This window comes from Erithacus rubecula, assembly GCF_903797595.1.
Source record: "Erithacus rubecula genome assembly, chromosome: 3".
Taxonomy (NCBI): domain Eukaryota; kingdom Metazoa; phylum Chordata; class Aves; order Passeriformes; family Muscicapidae; genus Erithacus; species Erithacus rubecula.
Genome location: NC_136689.1, coordinates 53,339,193 through 53,356,289, shown reverse-complemented (window position 1 = coordinate 53,356,289; position 17,097 = coordinate 53,339,193). Strand labels below are relative to the sequence as shown.

Here is a 17,097-nt window from a genome sequence, read left to right as displayed (position 1 = left end):
GTCCTTCCCCTTTGCTGCATATCTTCTGCTCAGTCCCAGCTAGAATTGCAGTTACTCTAAGTGTCCATTCCAGCCTTGTTTATGCCTGCAAGTTTTGATCCTGTAAAGCATTTGCTGATGTCCATCACAGAAGTAATTTCAAAAAAGACCCACTTACACCCTACTCCAACCAGGCCCTAGTGTCACAGGCTGTTTTACAAGGCTACGTGTGAAAAAGACAAAATAAACAAAAAGTCTACAGTTAATTTTCTTTTTCAACATGCTTAAAATGTTTGATTACCTCATTTGTTCCTGGCAAGGACAGGGTTAACTAGTTAGAGCTCTAGAATTACTACTTTACACTCTATATGAAAATCTCCAGTAGAACAAAAGAAACCAACTCAAATTATTTTTTAACTAAAATAAAAGTTCATAGAACATTTTTAAGTTATGCAAAAACAAATAAATGCATCCTTAGTGTTCTGCTGGGGGCAGCTTCACTTTTTACAGAAATTCAATGATAAATATAAAAAGAAAAATAAGCCAACATAAAAAGACCTTACGCCCCAAAATGAAGTCTCCAGGGACAGTTACTTATTTCTCTTATATATGTGCAGAAGCACAAAGTGCAGCAAAATACCCAGCAGAACTCAGTTGCCAACATCATCTATTACCTTTCTTGGTTTTGACATCTTGACTTGATCCATCTCCAACTTTTAATTTTTTAATGGAAATAACGTCTTAATCAGGGCATTGACCGATTGTCTCAGCTTTAGTTTTGAGGGCCTGTGAGGCTGGCTGGAAATAATCTCTCATTCATAAATTCCCTATTTGACCTGGGAGTAAAGAGTACTTAGCTGAGTGGCTGGTGTGTGGCTGAGAAGCAGAATAGATGACATGTAGCCAGACTGCTATGAAAGGCACATAATCAGTGGGGTTTTACACCACCATCTAACCCCCCAGGTGTCTGCAAACCCTTTTATCACCAGAATTGCTTGGAAGGGCAGGATTGCACTCAAGATGCCTGTGAAAACCTTACTTTGCTCAAGGGAGCCCAACAAGCACCCTACAAACTTAAGGTTAATGGCCACAAGATTTCCACAAGACAAGTACTACCCAACAAAACATACAGATAAAGCTTTTTTATTTAAACCTTCACAGCATTTTTATACCTGGGAACCAAATGGGTCACAATGCCTCCTTCGGCCCAATAAAGAAATTAGGACTATTATCCTTCCCAGTTCAGCTCTCAGACCTTTGCTAGGACCCAACTATCTCCATTCATTCAAGGTAAAGAGATACTGATTTGCAAATGAACCTTATTTTACATGTGCTGAATCCCATTCCTCAAAATCTACAAGGAAAATATCTAACATCAAGTCCCTCAGACAAGCAGGTTCACTTATCTGTCATTTCTAGTTTTCTCTACCCACATCATATTTAGGCTAAATTGGCCCAGAGAATCTGGTACTCCAGATAATCAGACAGAAACCTCTATATTCTCAGTCTCACCCCCTGCATAATTTCTCATTTCCTTCTTTACCATACTTCACACCAAAACATTTTCTAATAGCTGTATGCTAAAACACTGAGACTTACCATACTTCCCTTGTATCTAATAGCAGTTATTAAGCTTGACAAATCATAGTTTCTTCACCCTGGAAATAATGCTTCAGTTTAGACACCCTTGCTCAGGTAGGACTACGAGCAAATTCTACAACTTTGCTGATTTGGACAGCAAGGCAAAATGCAGATAGAGCAACCCTCTACTACAGCTCTGCAAGACTAGGTCTGCTGACAGGGTTACTCAGTTTTGGGACACAAATGGAAATGGAAAACAGTGACTGTCTCACCACAATATTATGAAGGTTAAAGGACTGAAGGACTCCTTCAAAGTACCAGTCAAATCTGCCTATATTCCAATTACACAAAACACAAAAAGGGGCTAGCTCCTACTCTAACACTTAGCCTCCACTTTTAAACTGCAGTCTTGAAGGCTCACAAGCCTTCCCCAAGCTCCTACCCTTACACACATCTCCTCTGCTCCATCCCCTTGTAATCCTCAGATGGACCTTTGCTGATACCGTAACTTCCCTCAAACACTTTATCAAGCCCTCTCAGCTCAGACCAGAAGTCCAATTTCAACACTTTTCAGTTTGCATGCCAGGAACCTCATCTTCTTCCTCTTCAAAATCACCATGTCCTCAGTTGGATGGTCACTTCCAGCCAGGCAACCCTCATGGCATAGCTTTTCCATATGGAGTTTTTAATGACTGCTTATAGTCTGACATGAAACAGCTAATCACAGGACACCAGAACCCAGCATGAACAGCTCACCAAACATACTATAGATGGTTCTTGGAAAAGGCAGACCACAGCTCCCATCTCAGCAGCACACCCACACCAGCTCAGAGATATTCAGAAAAGACTGACCACTGAGGAAATGGATTTGGCAATGCAGACAATTACCATCCTGTATTTTCATAACCTCTTTCCATATCATAAAAGCACAGATATTCTTATAATACATAGAAGGAAAAAGGAATTTTATTTACGAATTCAGGGTAGACATATGCAAATGAACACACTGTTCATTTGCAATACAAGGGAATATGGTAAATGAATAAAAATATCTAGCAAAAAAAACTAGTGCAAGTAAAAATATCACATGGGAGCAATACATGACAACACATGCAGGAGGGTTAATAAAAGTAAAAAATATTAAACAGACAGCTGTAACAAATTGCTAACATCTGTTGATGAATTTAAGGATGTAACACCATCATGTCACAACACATTAGGAGATTCCTTTGACTTCCACCCCAGACCACATCAAAGTTCCTGTAGTATTTGGTAAAACCAGTGAATAGGTTCTTTTGTTTGTTTTTTGAGAACATGAAGACGAAGAAAAACTCTTAATCTTTACTTACTAAATGGCTAACCCTGCTCACATCTTTAACTACAGTAACAACTGGGTTATACCTGTGATGAGGTAAATTTGCCTGCTCCTCATCTTCCTTCTTATATTCCCATTTGAGTCACAAAATAGTCAAGTCTTCATAAATCCTACTATTGCCTAATGACTACAGGCACCAAAAGATCACTTGTACTTTAAAGATGAGGGGTAGAAGTTTTGAACCCTACAAATTGGTGTTTTATCTATTTGGTACAAGAAGGAACCCAGAAATATTTCTGGGCATCTGTCCACTACCTTCTACCCTAAAAGCAAATGAGTCCATCTTCAATTAATCTGACTCACTACTGACTGCATTATGTGCATTATGTGCATACTAGCAGAGTCCTATTCTTCCCCAGCTTCACTTGGAAAAATTTATTTGAAGATGATGACCAGTTCTGGACAGAAAAGAGATAGGAGAAAGGCTTGTCTTTGGAAAATTTTAGAAATCAAAATTGTCAAAATACGTAAATTACTGAGGTGGGCAATGAGGATGTAACATTTATCATTGTAAAGGAGGCAGGTATTTACTCCAAGTTCTTCCATGGTAACATCAGGCTTTGTTGTTGGGCTCTGATGCTCCCACTTTTGTAGGAAACTGCACACAAGACAACCTGCTGCCTACCATTCTGACATGGAAGCCAGAAAAAAACCCTAGCCCAAGTCCTGCTTCTTTTCACACCAACTGGAACCCATATTTTAGTTTAGAAATAATTTAAATAATCATTATTTCTGAAAAAAATACTGGAAATTCACAACAAAGATTTAATTTTTTTTATTTTAATTGCTGCGAAACCCCTAGAAGATTGCTACTCTGTACGATCAAGAAGCAGAAAGTATAATTTAGAATGTAATCTGGTCCTTAAAAAGATAGCACTTTGTGCTGGTTTTGCAATAACTGATTGTTGGTGAAGAGGGAAGAAGTCAGCCATGGAAGTGATTCTTTGTGAGGAGCTGCTAGTGGCTTCCTACGTGCCTAACAAAACCAATCTCTGGCTAGCTCTGAGAACTGGCACACTGCTAAGCCAATGAGGAAAGTTGGAAATGCCTCTATGATAACACATTTAAGAATGGAAAACCATGGGAAGTTCTCTTGCTCCCTGCTCTCTGCAGAGGAGTAGGAGGCCAGCCAGGGCCCCTTTCCCAAAGGGGGCTGCTGGACCCTGGTGTGGCTGCAGCTCCCTCGACATGGCTCACAGTGGACTTTATTTACTTAGCTGCTTTTAGCCAGCTGTGCTGCAGACAGAAAGGCAAAAGCACAGGCAGCAGTTTTTCTTTTTTTGGCGTCCTACATGAAGAAAAGGTGCAGAGTGGAGCCAGCAGCTGGCGTGGTTTGGGCAGTGCCAGCAGAGACCAGGTGATCAAGAGAGACACGTGGTGAGCAATTCCCCAATTGTGGAACCTGGACAAGATCAACCATTCAGCACTGCAGAGCTCCATAAAGACTGTTTCAACTGATAGAACCTGGGAACAAACGAACCTACAGACACCAATTCTCTCCTGAGCCAGAGAAAAGGAGAAAGTGAGGACACATGAGGAGAACAACATGGTGACACTAAGGACGATGCAAAGGAGGTGGGAGGAGGAAGTGCTCCAAGGCTGGGAGCTGAGATTCTTCTGCAAGCCATGGTGAGGATTATAATACAACAATCTGTTTCCCTGCAATTTAAGAAGTGCATTGGGGAAAAGGTGTTCCAGAAGTTTATTTTAGTTCTCATTATCTTCTTCTAATTCTGTTAATGTTTTTTTTTCTGTTATACTTTTTAAAATTTTGAGCCTGTTTTGCCCTTCAAAGTGTTTTCTCCTAATCCTTATCTCATTCCATGAGTTTTCCCCTCCTCTGCTCAACTATAGCCAAAGAAAATTAAAAATTATTTTCGCAGGTGCACTGGCATTTGGCCAGCATCAACCCATTGCACATCTCAAACTCATTTACTAAAGCTCCTTAAGTATCTGTTTTTAAAAAAAGACTTCTGTGTTCTAAAGTGATGCAAACACACCTTCCCTCATGCCCATTTCTAGGTCTTACCTGGCCTTTTTTCCAATAAAAAATTAAAAAAATCCAGAAGCAAGCAGAAGAAAGCACTCCATCCACCACTATTTTGGGTGATATATCCACTTCTGCTGAAGAGTCAAGTGCCACAGAGCAAACAAGGATAATTATTGTAATAGGATGTGCCACTATTACGAAGTGCAGGTTCATCATTACTGTTTCTCTATCCCTAGGATATGGCTTCCAGACTTCTGCTCCTACCTCAGTGATGAAAGGACTACCACCTATGCTATTTTCAGAATTAGGACTGTAACTCAGTTTCTTTCAATGCAATCAAATCTTTAACACGAGCAGAATGCAAAAAAAAAACCTTCAGATTAAGGCCTTTAACCAGGCTGCTTGACAGTACCACAATTGGAATACAATTGTATTTCAAGTTGTTGTTTTATTTACTGTGCTGAATATTTAAGTGAATATTTGCTGTGCTAAAAATATTTCCCCCTAATTCTATGGTGAAAATTCAGTAACATTAGTTCAGTGAAAAACATGAATAACCTCTGATCTCATTCCTTTTCAACTGTTCATAAGGCAAATCACTAACACTTTTCCAGTACCTAGGTGTAAAATTGGTAAATATGGATTAGGATGGTAAAATTTCACACAGCAGCTTTCTGTTCTCCCCATGCATTTTCCACAGGGATTTATTTAATACCCTGGAAAAATGCAGATATACACCAGGAGCACGAAATTAAGATGATATGGCTGCCTGTGAATATGTCTCAAAATGGGCTGCATTAACAGTATGAAACAGCACACATATGAAAGACAAAAAAGAGAGTCTTTTATTTCTTTGTAAAACTGTTGTGACATACAGAATATTAGACTGTATTTGCACACCAGTTGAAGATTTACTCCTACAAGTTTGAAGGACCTGGGCACCAGCCAAGTTTTGAAGCATAAATAACACAGAGATAACATTCTGCTTATGACCAATCCTCATAAATGATATGTTTAAAGAAAAAAAGGTAGGAAAAAGTCCTATATATAATATATATTGTATTGTATATATAATACAATCTGGTTTCATTTCAACTACCTCAGCTTAATTTTGTGCATGACAAAGAACACCTGAAACTTCCAAATCCACCTCAGTGTTCACAAACATAGGTAAGTCCATCCACACCAAGTGCACCACACACAGGCAGCACAGGATAGGCTGTTTTATCTTCCATGTCCAAATCCAATTCCAGCACAGAAAATCCAAACTCAGTTTAAATCTCAATGAAGCTACGTATTTCTACTTTTGCTGAGTAAGGAACTTGGGCAAACATTTGTTTCCCCTGTGAACACTACTCAAGCAACCCAGTTGCCACCTTGTGATCTACTGCATGTGAAAAGCTGACAGTGCAGTTTTGGGAATAGCAGTTTTTGAAGCTCACCTACCCACCACTGGGGAAGAGCTGATTTTCACCTTTTCTCTCTTTTTGCAGACAAGAGTGTTACTCCACACAGAGAAATACATCTAGTGTCTTGGAAAAGCTACAACTGCATACTCTGATAATGCAGTAGCTTTGCAATTGCATTTAATTTATGTAGGAAGCACAGCAGCATTTTTACATTTTATGTATTCCACAACACACAGACAGAAGAGGCACTTCTGGTTAATATTAATAGCTCATTAAATGAAGTATTTAATTTTCACTCAAAACCAGAACATCTTAAAAGAATATTGCAATAATCCATTTTTCCTGCAACTCAATCCTCTAATAATGTTTATTATAATGTTAGTTACTAGTCACTGCAAACTTGTTTTTTAAATTTATGTATGGAAAATTCCATTTAAACTTCAATAAATAATTTACTATGCTCATCCTACTGACTCAAATTGATAAATTATTTGCATGATACATTTCCTCATCAATAAGGAGAACTTCGTACTTGGAATTTATGTAACTTTTCTTTCCATTCTCACCAAAAGGCAAATTTAATTTAAAGCCATGCAGAGGGAAGCAATCTCTCTTCCAGCTTCCCAGATAAGTGAAACAAAATATACTTTTTGAGCATTTTTCTCTAATTTTACATTTTAAAAAATTATCTAGAGTACAACTGTTCAATAATAAGGAAAAGTGGCGTGATTAAAAGAAGTACTTTGAAAAAGGCCAGACTGGAGACAAAAAAAGGCAACTCAGACTCAGGTACAGTAGCCACATCTACTTTTCAAACATCCATTTTTCTTGCAGTAGTGATGCCCCTTCAAATGCTACTACCCACAGAACAATTTACCTCTTCCAGCCCAGTGCTCCACACCCCATGTTAAGAGAACATTTTGATGGAAACACAGCATGACAAGGAGCCTTTTTCACCAGATGTTTATTTACTTGAAACGATTTAATTGTTTTGACCTAATCCAGACCTAACCCACAAGACTAAAACTTGGAGTGCACTGAAAAGAGAAAGAAAATATCAAGGCTTTTTAGTTGCCTCTTTTAAGGGCTTACATGTTTTTGTAACTGTGTTCCTGTTCTGATCAGTTTTCAAAACCTCATAAAACAAAATCACTACTAATTTCAGCAGTAAAAGTGTATCAGAGAGGGATATTTCTAAACCACAAGAAATCGTTTGAGCACTGGATTAACCAGGAATTTCTACAATACCTGTCTCTCTACAAACAATCATGGAATTTACTAATACAGTGTTTAAATAACTAAACAAGAAACTAAATGAACAAATGTCCTTTTCACAGGGTAACTAAAAGTGATCAAAATAGCAAAAAAAAAAGTTAAGAAGGGGACAAAAAAAATACAAGTGCTAGAATGAAAATATATACAATACTGATGACTAACACATTCATATATCTAACAAAAAAGCAGGAATACAGATATCAGTGCACCTTTAAAAAAATACTATTCTAATACCTCTTTGCAGAACATGAACATCTGCATCCACATGGCTTTTTTTGGTGGTTTAATAAGAAATTGCAAAACAAAAAATTTCTGCTTTAGTGCAGCATCCAAACAAAAACCCAAACCAGTGACATGCCTTACATAATCAAGGATCATTTCTTGGAACACATCACTTATTTATAATTCCAGGGATATTTGTTCTTGAAAGGGTGCTTCCTGTAGAAAGTCACATGTTGGATCAGCACAATCTACTCATAATCCCTGTAGTAAATTAGAATGGAGGAGAAAATTTTAAGTCTTTCATCCTTTGCTAATTATCTGGCAAAACATAACTATCTATCTGAGAGAAAACAGCTCAACTGAGAAAAGTAAGATTTTACAGAAACAAATGCATTGCGAGGAAGAATAATTTGGAAATAAATTCAGATTCAGGCTGTACATAATTTATGGAGGTTTTTTTCCCCTCTACAGTTTCCAAATAGCCAAAAGTCAGATTACTTTACTATCTACTTTTTAGATCACATCAAATGTGACAGTCCAAAATTTTGGTTCAGGTGCTATAAAATAAAATTAAATAAACCAACGAAACCACATTGTACTAGGACTTTTCAGCCAAACAAACATGCTCAGATCCAGCCTCAAATCTGGCTGCATATCTGATGATCAGACAAGGTTGGGATAAGTAATACGAATATACTCCAGAAAAAAAAAAATTAAAATCCCAATAAACAAAAACACCATCAAAAACCAAATATATAAAGCCAAACGCACAAAAAGAAAATACTTGTGCTTCAAGACTTCAGTAAAATTACTTCACAAAACAGGGAGGTTTTCCCCTAAAAATCAGGGGACTTTTAGATAAACAGTTTCCTCATCATACCATGGCATAATATACAGCAGTCTATGGGAAAAGAAAAGGCTTGTAACACCCCACATCACATATAAGAACATGATAGTAAAGTGTCAGCTGTACTGTAGTTACCAGAAAAGATCTATCACATTTCTACATGTGCTACAAGTTCTACAAATTTTACAACTACAGCTATCTCTATATTGAAACAAAGGTCTGCTTAATATCTGAAAAAATGTACCAATTCTGCTAATTGATTCCTTTGCATTTTACACATTCTGACTTAAATAGCTAAAATGTATTTTACATGGGGCAGCCTTAGGAACTCAATTTCCTGTGGAGCCATCACTGGAACCAAATTTAGACTGATGAGCTTTTAGATGATGTATATTCAAGACAGTCAATTTTTTGCAGACTCCCACATTTGAGACCTACTGTTAAGATCTATCACCAAGTCTGTGCAAATAAGCATCCTGGCAATTGTTAAAGAGACCGTCATTCAAAAAAAACCAAGCAGGTAGCAAAAGAGCACTGGAATCTTATTTGCTAGAAGATGCAAAAGGAATGATAGTAAGACAGTTGCTGCATGAGACAATGTATATTTGATTCTTTGATAGGATAATGGCACAGAAGTGTAAAAACATCAGAAAAAAAAAAAATCCATACTTTGTTTACACATCCAGTCCAGACAGAGTCATAATTTAGTCAAAATCAGAAATTTTAATATTGCACTCCTCCATAACAGAAAACACATCTATAATGTAAATTGGATATTTGTCGTGTACCCTCTGGAACCAATAGTAACAATGTTCAATTTTTCACAAATAATTGAAATTAAATTAATTGCAAAAGTAATTGCATATGTAAAAATTTTTAGTACTATGGTAAGATGTCTATTAAGTCCATGCCATAAATATATACTTTTAATGGCCATAACTAAACACAGGCTGCAAGAATTAGAGTCTCTGATTCTAGAACCACCACCATTAAATACATCCCTGATTATTCAAACTATAGGTCATTCATTTATGATCACAAGAGCTAGGAGTGTAGCCATTGTTTGATCTGAGCTCTGACCATTCTTCAAATAATATAAGCAAGCACTGAGAACATTTACATTTTGTGCCTTTACCATTTTGGTTTTATCTGAACCATTAGAAATAGCCTGATCAGTTTCATTTCATTAAATATTTACTGATGATCAAGATAGTAAAGACTGGACTTAATACTCAAAGACAACTAATGCAAAGCATTTTCACAGACATTAGAATGACAATTGTTCTTTAGATCCAGTATCTACATTCTCAAAACACACATTTTCTTTTCACTTCTCTCTGCATGTGAAATTAACATTAAAAATAGACATCAACTTTAATATAGGTCTAGTTGAAATTTTAAGACTTTCAATTTTGTGAAAGATGACTGATGCCTATTTTTCCTTAAGGTAAAAAACAGTACACCCCCACCAACCTGGCAATCCATTTATGATTAATTCTGCTGTAAATACTGTTTTGCTACAGCTGAAATCTTGAAAGGCCATTAAAAGTCCCATTTTTTCATTGCAATTGGCTTTAAGAAAAAAAAAAATCATCTCAGTAGGTATCTCTGTTCACTATCCTGTGAATGTCAAGCCTTGAGAGGATTACTATTCTACTAAGTACTTAGTCTTGCCCAATGATTGCTTATCTCCACATCACAAAGCACTATTCAGAATGAAAGCATTTCACACTGGGCAAAAAAGTCTGGCACAGGCAGCTGCTTCTCAGAGCAATGTTAAAGGGCCAAAGAACCCTGCTTCTCACCAGCATTGCCACTGTGCCACTGAAGACAACCACTCAATGGGAGAAAGGAGAAAAATATCTCAGTAGAAACAAAGCCACCTTCCACTGCAAAAACATTCTTTTTCAGAATCTACCACTACAGTCTCTGCTATCCACAGCAATAGAAATTAGGATTTCTGTCTGCTTAGTGCTTAAACCCAGATCTCAAGCATGGAGATTTGTCCCTTGGTAAAAAACAAAATCTTCCTAATAGCAAGTCCATTAAAGCTAAACAAATAATGGATGAAAATACTTCAGGTAATAGTCTTCTCTGTTCTTGCTGGTGTGCCACAATTTAAGCTGCTCAGTCACCTTTATTTCTTCCTTTCTGTAGCCATCCTAGACCACCCTGATGTCAATTACCTCTTTCATATCTTTTATGGCTCCTTCAGTGATGGCAGGTTTGGAGTTAGTACATTACTGTTCAGGGACAAATTCTTGAACTCTTCATAGCTTCCTTCTCTTCACCCCCAGCCCCCTTTTCCCATCACCTACAGCAGTATAGGCAGATCTCTCCAGAAAATGAGATGGTTTTTGACAAAACATCATCTCAAGAACAGAGTCTACAGGACCTGATTAAGTCTAGACTGTGAAGCTATTACTGGATTTTACTGCATATAAAATTACACTTACAAATTTTCATTTTATTAAAATAGAAACAATTGCACTTGAATTTATCTCTCAACATAATTAATTTTAGTACAATGGAGTGACTGTGGGGTTTTTTTAATATAAAGAAGCTTCTATCACCAATTCACAGCTTCTTTTAAATAATTTAAGACCAGATTAACAATCCCTGCTACATAATACTGGCCAAACTTTTAAAAACAACCAGGGAAATAGTATTTTTCACTCCATATTGACAAAAAACCAGCACTGACCACACTGACACCGATCTGAGCATGAAACATTTTAAGAAGGGTTACCTCAGATTCATCTGTTGATTCCTCATTAGACCTGGTTTCCTGAAAAGGACACAAAAAACAAAGGGGTAAATAGCTAAGTATAGACATAATTGAGCAGTATTTCCCTCTAAGAAGTACTTTAAAACCCTTATTAAGAAATGAAAGACAAAGAAGAAGCAACTCAACGTTCAGAGTTTCCACCCTTGTCATTCACACTTGATTTGTGCTCCCACTTGCATTCAAGTGCTACAGTGATACTCAGCAGCAGGACGGACACTGTGGTCAGTCACCCTAGAGAGAGAGAGTGACTGGGCCATCTGAGAATCTGCCCCTGTGGTATCTTCCCCTCTTCCAGAAGCAGTGGCAATTTGCAAGGAAACTGTGCATATCTTGACTCCCATGGCAGAACAGCATTCTCAACTTATCCACAAGCCAGTTTTGCTATTCAACTATTCAGCTGTTAACAGGCTTATTTTAAAGTTAAATAATTTCAAAACAATTTCCATAGAAATCCAGCATTCAATGACTTTCTCCTTCCCATCTGATGTTAATGCAAGACGTGGCTTTCTCCTTTGGCTTTTGAAACAACTGTAGCTTTAAAATATCCCTCTCTGGCAAGATGATTCTTTCTACCCTACAAAAAAAAATTTTGTAAGTCAACTCCTGCTCATCTCTCGTCTGTCCACTGAGAAAATCTGCTGATGCAATGCCTCCTCAAAGAAGTCAGCAAAACGAAGATTTACTTAACGTATTTATCTTTATCAATAGCAATAAAGGATTACTACCAATACACCAGCAGTGAATGTAAGCATTTTAACAATAAAATACGATATAAACAAAGAACAAGCAAGAGAGAAGGCAGCATTTCAAATCTTTGGAAGGGAGTCTTTGAAGAGTAAGATTAATAAGTAGAGAATTCCACCAGACAAGACATAAAAAAAAAAAAAAAAAAAAAGACACCCTTACCAACAGCTTAGAGAAAAAGGGAAAAAAAGAGAAAATTTAATATGCTGACAACCAGTGTAATTTTTCATTTTTCATATTTATTTATTTTTGATGTTTATATAATGCACTGATTGGGACCCACACACCAAAAGCAAAGGCTTCCTTTTTCATTAGTGGAGGCTCACATTGATATCCCATAATGACCATCACAGCTGATGAGAGAGAAGCAAAGCAGCACTTCTGCCTGCTACTGGAAGCTTCATGCAAGGTGTTAACCACAATTACTGACACCTGTTCCCTCCATTTCACTCACTACAGAGAGGCCACCTCTAAAATACACATCCCATAGAAGAATTATCAGTGTAGTCCATACTTCTGACATGAGCTGGGAAACTGCAAGTAAGAAGCACATGGGAATCAAGGGAAGATGGAGTAAAATCTTGGCATCCTTTGAAGTTTAGGTTTGACTTTGCAAGCACAACTCTTTGTCAGTCTCCCAGTCTCTAATCACAAACTCCTGTAACTTTTCAGGAAATTACAATTTTGTTACATACAATCTTTGTGCTTTCTAAACTCTACTCAACAAGAGAGAGCTGACCTAAAACATCATGGTGCAATACTGCCAGCTGATTGGATGAGCTAGAACAACAAAGTCAAATGCAAATATCATCAGATTCCTAGTTAAAAAAATGTGATTTTCTCTCCCGAATACCCAGAGCTGCCTATTCAACTCCTGAATAAACCAAAATTAATAGCACTACTGTTATGATATTTTTATATAATTCACACAGTATGAAAAAAAATTAAAAAGCTCTCCCAAACAAAAGAATTACAGCAAGTGACATTTCTGCTGGTATACATGAGACTATTCACTCAGCACACATGCACGGTGGAGCTAACAGCCCACTTACTGAGACTGCAGCTGGTCCTCACACCCACCTGAGCCCCTTAACTGAGCTGCAAGTTATGGGCCAAAGCATCCCTGAGAATACTGACATACAAAATTAGGGCATGCCAGAAGCTGAATTCAATAACCAATCCATGTGAAGTAAGAAAATATCTATCTGTTTTTATTTAGGACATCTACCCTGGTACCTCTACTGTATTCACAAGGTACTGCAACCCCAGATACTAAATTTCACAAATGGCATATAAGTACAGGTAAATGCTTCACGGTCTTTATGTTTTACTGCAGAAAATAGCATTCAAAAAATTCAGAGGGAGCCTTGGCTTAGGAAAACAATTGTATACTTTCCCTGACAGGAACTTAGCTGAAGGTGCTTGGGATTGATACTCACCTACAAACTCACACTGGTAGCAACATACTATGAAAAGCTTTTTCTCTGGGTTTTCCCACTTGCTTAGGCAAACTGGAACAGTAAACTGCAGTTATGATTGCCCTGGGGTTTTGTTAGGTTCCTTTGCCTCCCCTCCATAAGCATGAACTGAGAGGATTATCCTCCACTTCCACTTTTAGTAGCCTTGTAACTATGGAAAGGAAATCCCTAAAAAGGGATTTGTAGACAACCGAAATCCAAAATCATGTAGGAATAGCAGTCTCTAGCAATCTCAGACTCAGGGGAAAATCAGCAGTACACTTCAGCCAGCTGACAAACACTGTTGCCTAACTAGCCTAGAATGCAGTAAGGGAACACAGATGAGGAAACCATAGAAATGTGAAGTTATCTCTTACCATTATAATCTCTCACTTAACAGATCCAACATCTCAATGTGATGGGTATAGGGTTTTCCCTTTCCCCTGGATGTTTGATTTCACAAACATCAAATGTAACCTACTACATATTTAGGCCTTATGAAAGGTGAAAATCACAAAACTTGAGTTTTACAGAAACACAATGCACCACACACACATCCCTTTCAGTAGGGGTGTGCGTGCTATCCACAGGACATAAACTGAAATGAATAAGGGAACTCTCCTATCATAGTCCAAAGAGAGCAAAATGGGCTATTTTTATGTTTTGCACTGTTAGAGAAGACTTGTCCGAGTTTGTTTCATCCTTCCAAAGGCTGCCACAGTAAAATACTCACCAATCCTCAGGAAAAAATGCCTCCCCAAGAAAAACAAGCCCTCCCAACAAAACCCTGTCAGCAGGGAAGGTGGAAAGGAGATGCCAGTCTCCAACTCTGGCCGGTTACCTTGAAGGAATTCTGACTTCTCACTTTTAGGCATCCAAAACTGACAAAGATCGCACAGCTCAGCTGTCTGTCCAAATACTGGTTCAGTAAAGAAACACTCAGAAAGTACCTGAAAGGGCCAGGAACTGCACTTTTGCTTTATTTATTTATTTTTTTTTCCTGGGGAAAGAGCAACCTAGGGACGGGAAGCTCTAGGAAAACACCCGATTAAGGGAACAACAGCATCAAACTCCTCAAGTTTTGTCTCAGAATAAAATCCTTCGTTGAGATGAACCTGGCCACGTCTCCTATGTCCCCCGGTAGAGACCCTCAGGTCTTTAACCCTGGCTCCCCAGTCAGGGGTTCTAAACCCCCCCCGGGCCGGGCCCAGGCCCCGCTGCCTCCATGTTCCCCCCTGCGCCTGGCGCAGCCAGGCTGTCCCGGGGCTGTCCCGGGGCTGTCCCGCCGGCCCCGCTCCCCGCAGGGCTGCCTGCCGGCCTCTTCCCCGGGCACGGCTACAGCCCTTCCGCCCCTGCACCGCGCTGTGCCCCCGCCCCGGCCCCGCGGTTCCGCTCCCAGCCCCGCTCCTCGCCGCTGCGCCCACAGCGCGCTGCCAGCCTCTACCTTCTCCCCGGCTTCCGCCATGGCGCGGCCAGGCAGCTGTCATGTGAGGGGCAGGAAGCTGCTACTGCGGAGGCACTCTGGGAAGTGTAGTTTGGCAGGGAAGGGATTTTTTTTTTTTTTTTAAATTTTTTTTTTTCCTTTCGCACTTTTTTCCTTCCTCAGCCCAGCTAAGGTGTGCTGGCGGTGCCGTACAAAACGGAGGGCAGACGCGAGGCTGGGCCCATCGGGCAGCCAAGCAGCCTCTCCGCCCTCCTTAGCTTTTTAAAGCTGAAATCCATCGATTCTCTCGGGGAGAGCAGCAGGATCTCCACGGTACGGCCTGCTGTGATGAGACCGCAGGTAGCTCGATGAGCTGGCCCCTGCTGAGCGGGGGTTCGTCTGTAGCTGAAGCGAGAGCCATGGGCGGCCTGCTGCCCGTGCTCCCACCAGGCCTCCATCGACACCCCTGTGAGCAGCGCCTGGGCACAGATCCTCCGGCTTCCATCAGCCCCTCCGGCTTCCATCAGCCCCTCCGGCTTCCATCAGCCCCTCCGGCTTCCATCAGATCCTCCGGTTTCCATCAGGCCCTCCGATTTCCATTAGATCCTCCCGTTTCCATCAGTTCCTCCATGTAGCGGCTTCTGTCCTCTTTGTACCTTTCACTTAATCATCCGTATTGAAATGGCCTAATGTCTTCTAGACAATTCTAGAAGCTGCTGCGTTTTGGTTTTTCAAAGCATGAAATGAGACTTGAATGTCTTGTTTACACACAAGTGACTTGCTTTATGTGTTAAAAACATAAAGCTAAAAAGCAGTAGGCAGAACTTTCTACCATTTGTGTTTTGCCTTTGGAGCTGTTTAAAATCTAAGGTGGAGCTACAGTGTTATGTATCCTTGGGTTCCAAGTCATGAATTTAAAAATGTGCCGTGCAGATCACCTTTGGCAATAAAAAAATAAATCCTATAATACCACAATGCAAAACCTTTAGACCATATAGTTAATTGCAAGACAGTATCACCTTGGCTATGAAAATAATGTATATCATTGCCATACCTTTAGAAGCTAATTGCCAATATTTTGGCTGAGAAGGGAATGTCCTTTAAAATCACACTGAAAATGGTACACCAGGTTGAGAGAGAGCTATCAAAGTTACAGTTTCAGTGTAAGGACATATGAAAATAGCTGTCCTGAAGAAATTCAATTTGCAAATGATAAAAGAAAGTACCTTTTTAATGGTTTGTTATGGACTATCAAGGTGCCATGGTGAAGAAGTGTGTAAATGTCATCCAGGCCATAGAAACCATGGGATATCTACAGAGAAAGATGTTTGGCTGCCATTGTACAAAATATTGTTGAGACCACACCTGGATATAATTGTAAATTTGGAGTCACCTTTGTTACAATAAAAAAAAAAACTAAAACAAAACAAAAAAAAAAATTGAAACTGGAAGGGACCAAAGGACCACATTTAGGGTCTGATCTGTTGGAGAAGACTGAAAAAAGAAGGGCTTAGCAAGTTCAGTCTAACAAAAAAAGGGATCTGAAGAGCAAGAAGAACTATTAAAATAAAAGGTACGAGATGAAATCAGTATCAGATATTTTCAGTGCATTTGGGCTGGAAATGAGAAGTAGATTCCCATGTGTCTGACGTGTATGGTCCTTAGAAGAATCTTGCTGGCAAGAAATTTAACTGATTTAAGATGAAACTTAATAAACTTTAATAGGAGATGTTTGATGACAGCTGTGTGGCCTGCCCAAAATGCTGCTCATTACAGGCCCATTCAGTCCTGCTTGAATCTTAGTCCTGTTCAGATCAGTGAAAAAATATGCCATTGCTGTCAATGGAGCCAGGATTTGTCGTTTAATATGTAATGAACTTTATTTTCTGTTACTTGAAACTGTGTATATTTTGCAAAAGGAAATTTTTCTAGTGAAGTTAAAAAAACCCACCTCAGTAGGGGTTTTGAGCTACAGGGTTTTTCTTCTTTTCTCTTTCTCCCTCCTTT

At 39.0% G+C, this 17,097-nt stretch overlaps 1 protein-coding gene across 1 annotated transcript in view; it reads right to left on the bottom strand.

The window, feature by feature from the left end:
- Nucleotides 1-15,172, bottom strand: part of VPS41 (VPS41 subunit of HOPS complex) — a 106,340-nt gene extending 91,168 nt beyond the window's left edge. Inside the window, exons 1-2 of the mRNA XM_079301917.1 lie at nt 15,112-15,172; nt 11,428-11,466 (exon numbers count right to left, since the gene is read on the bottom strand). Coding sequence (XP_079158043.1) covers nt 11,428-11,466; nt 15,112-15,132 — 60 coding nt within the window. The 5' untranslated portion in view covers nt 15,133-15,172. The remainder of the gene's footprint in view (nt 1-11,427; nt 11,467-15,111) is intronic.
- Between the last annotated feature and the right edge of the window lie 1,925 nt (nt 15,173-17,097).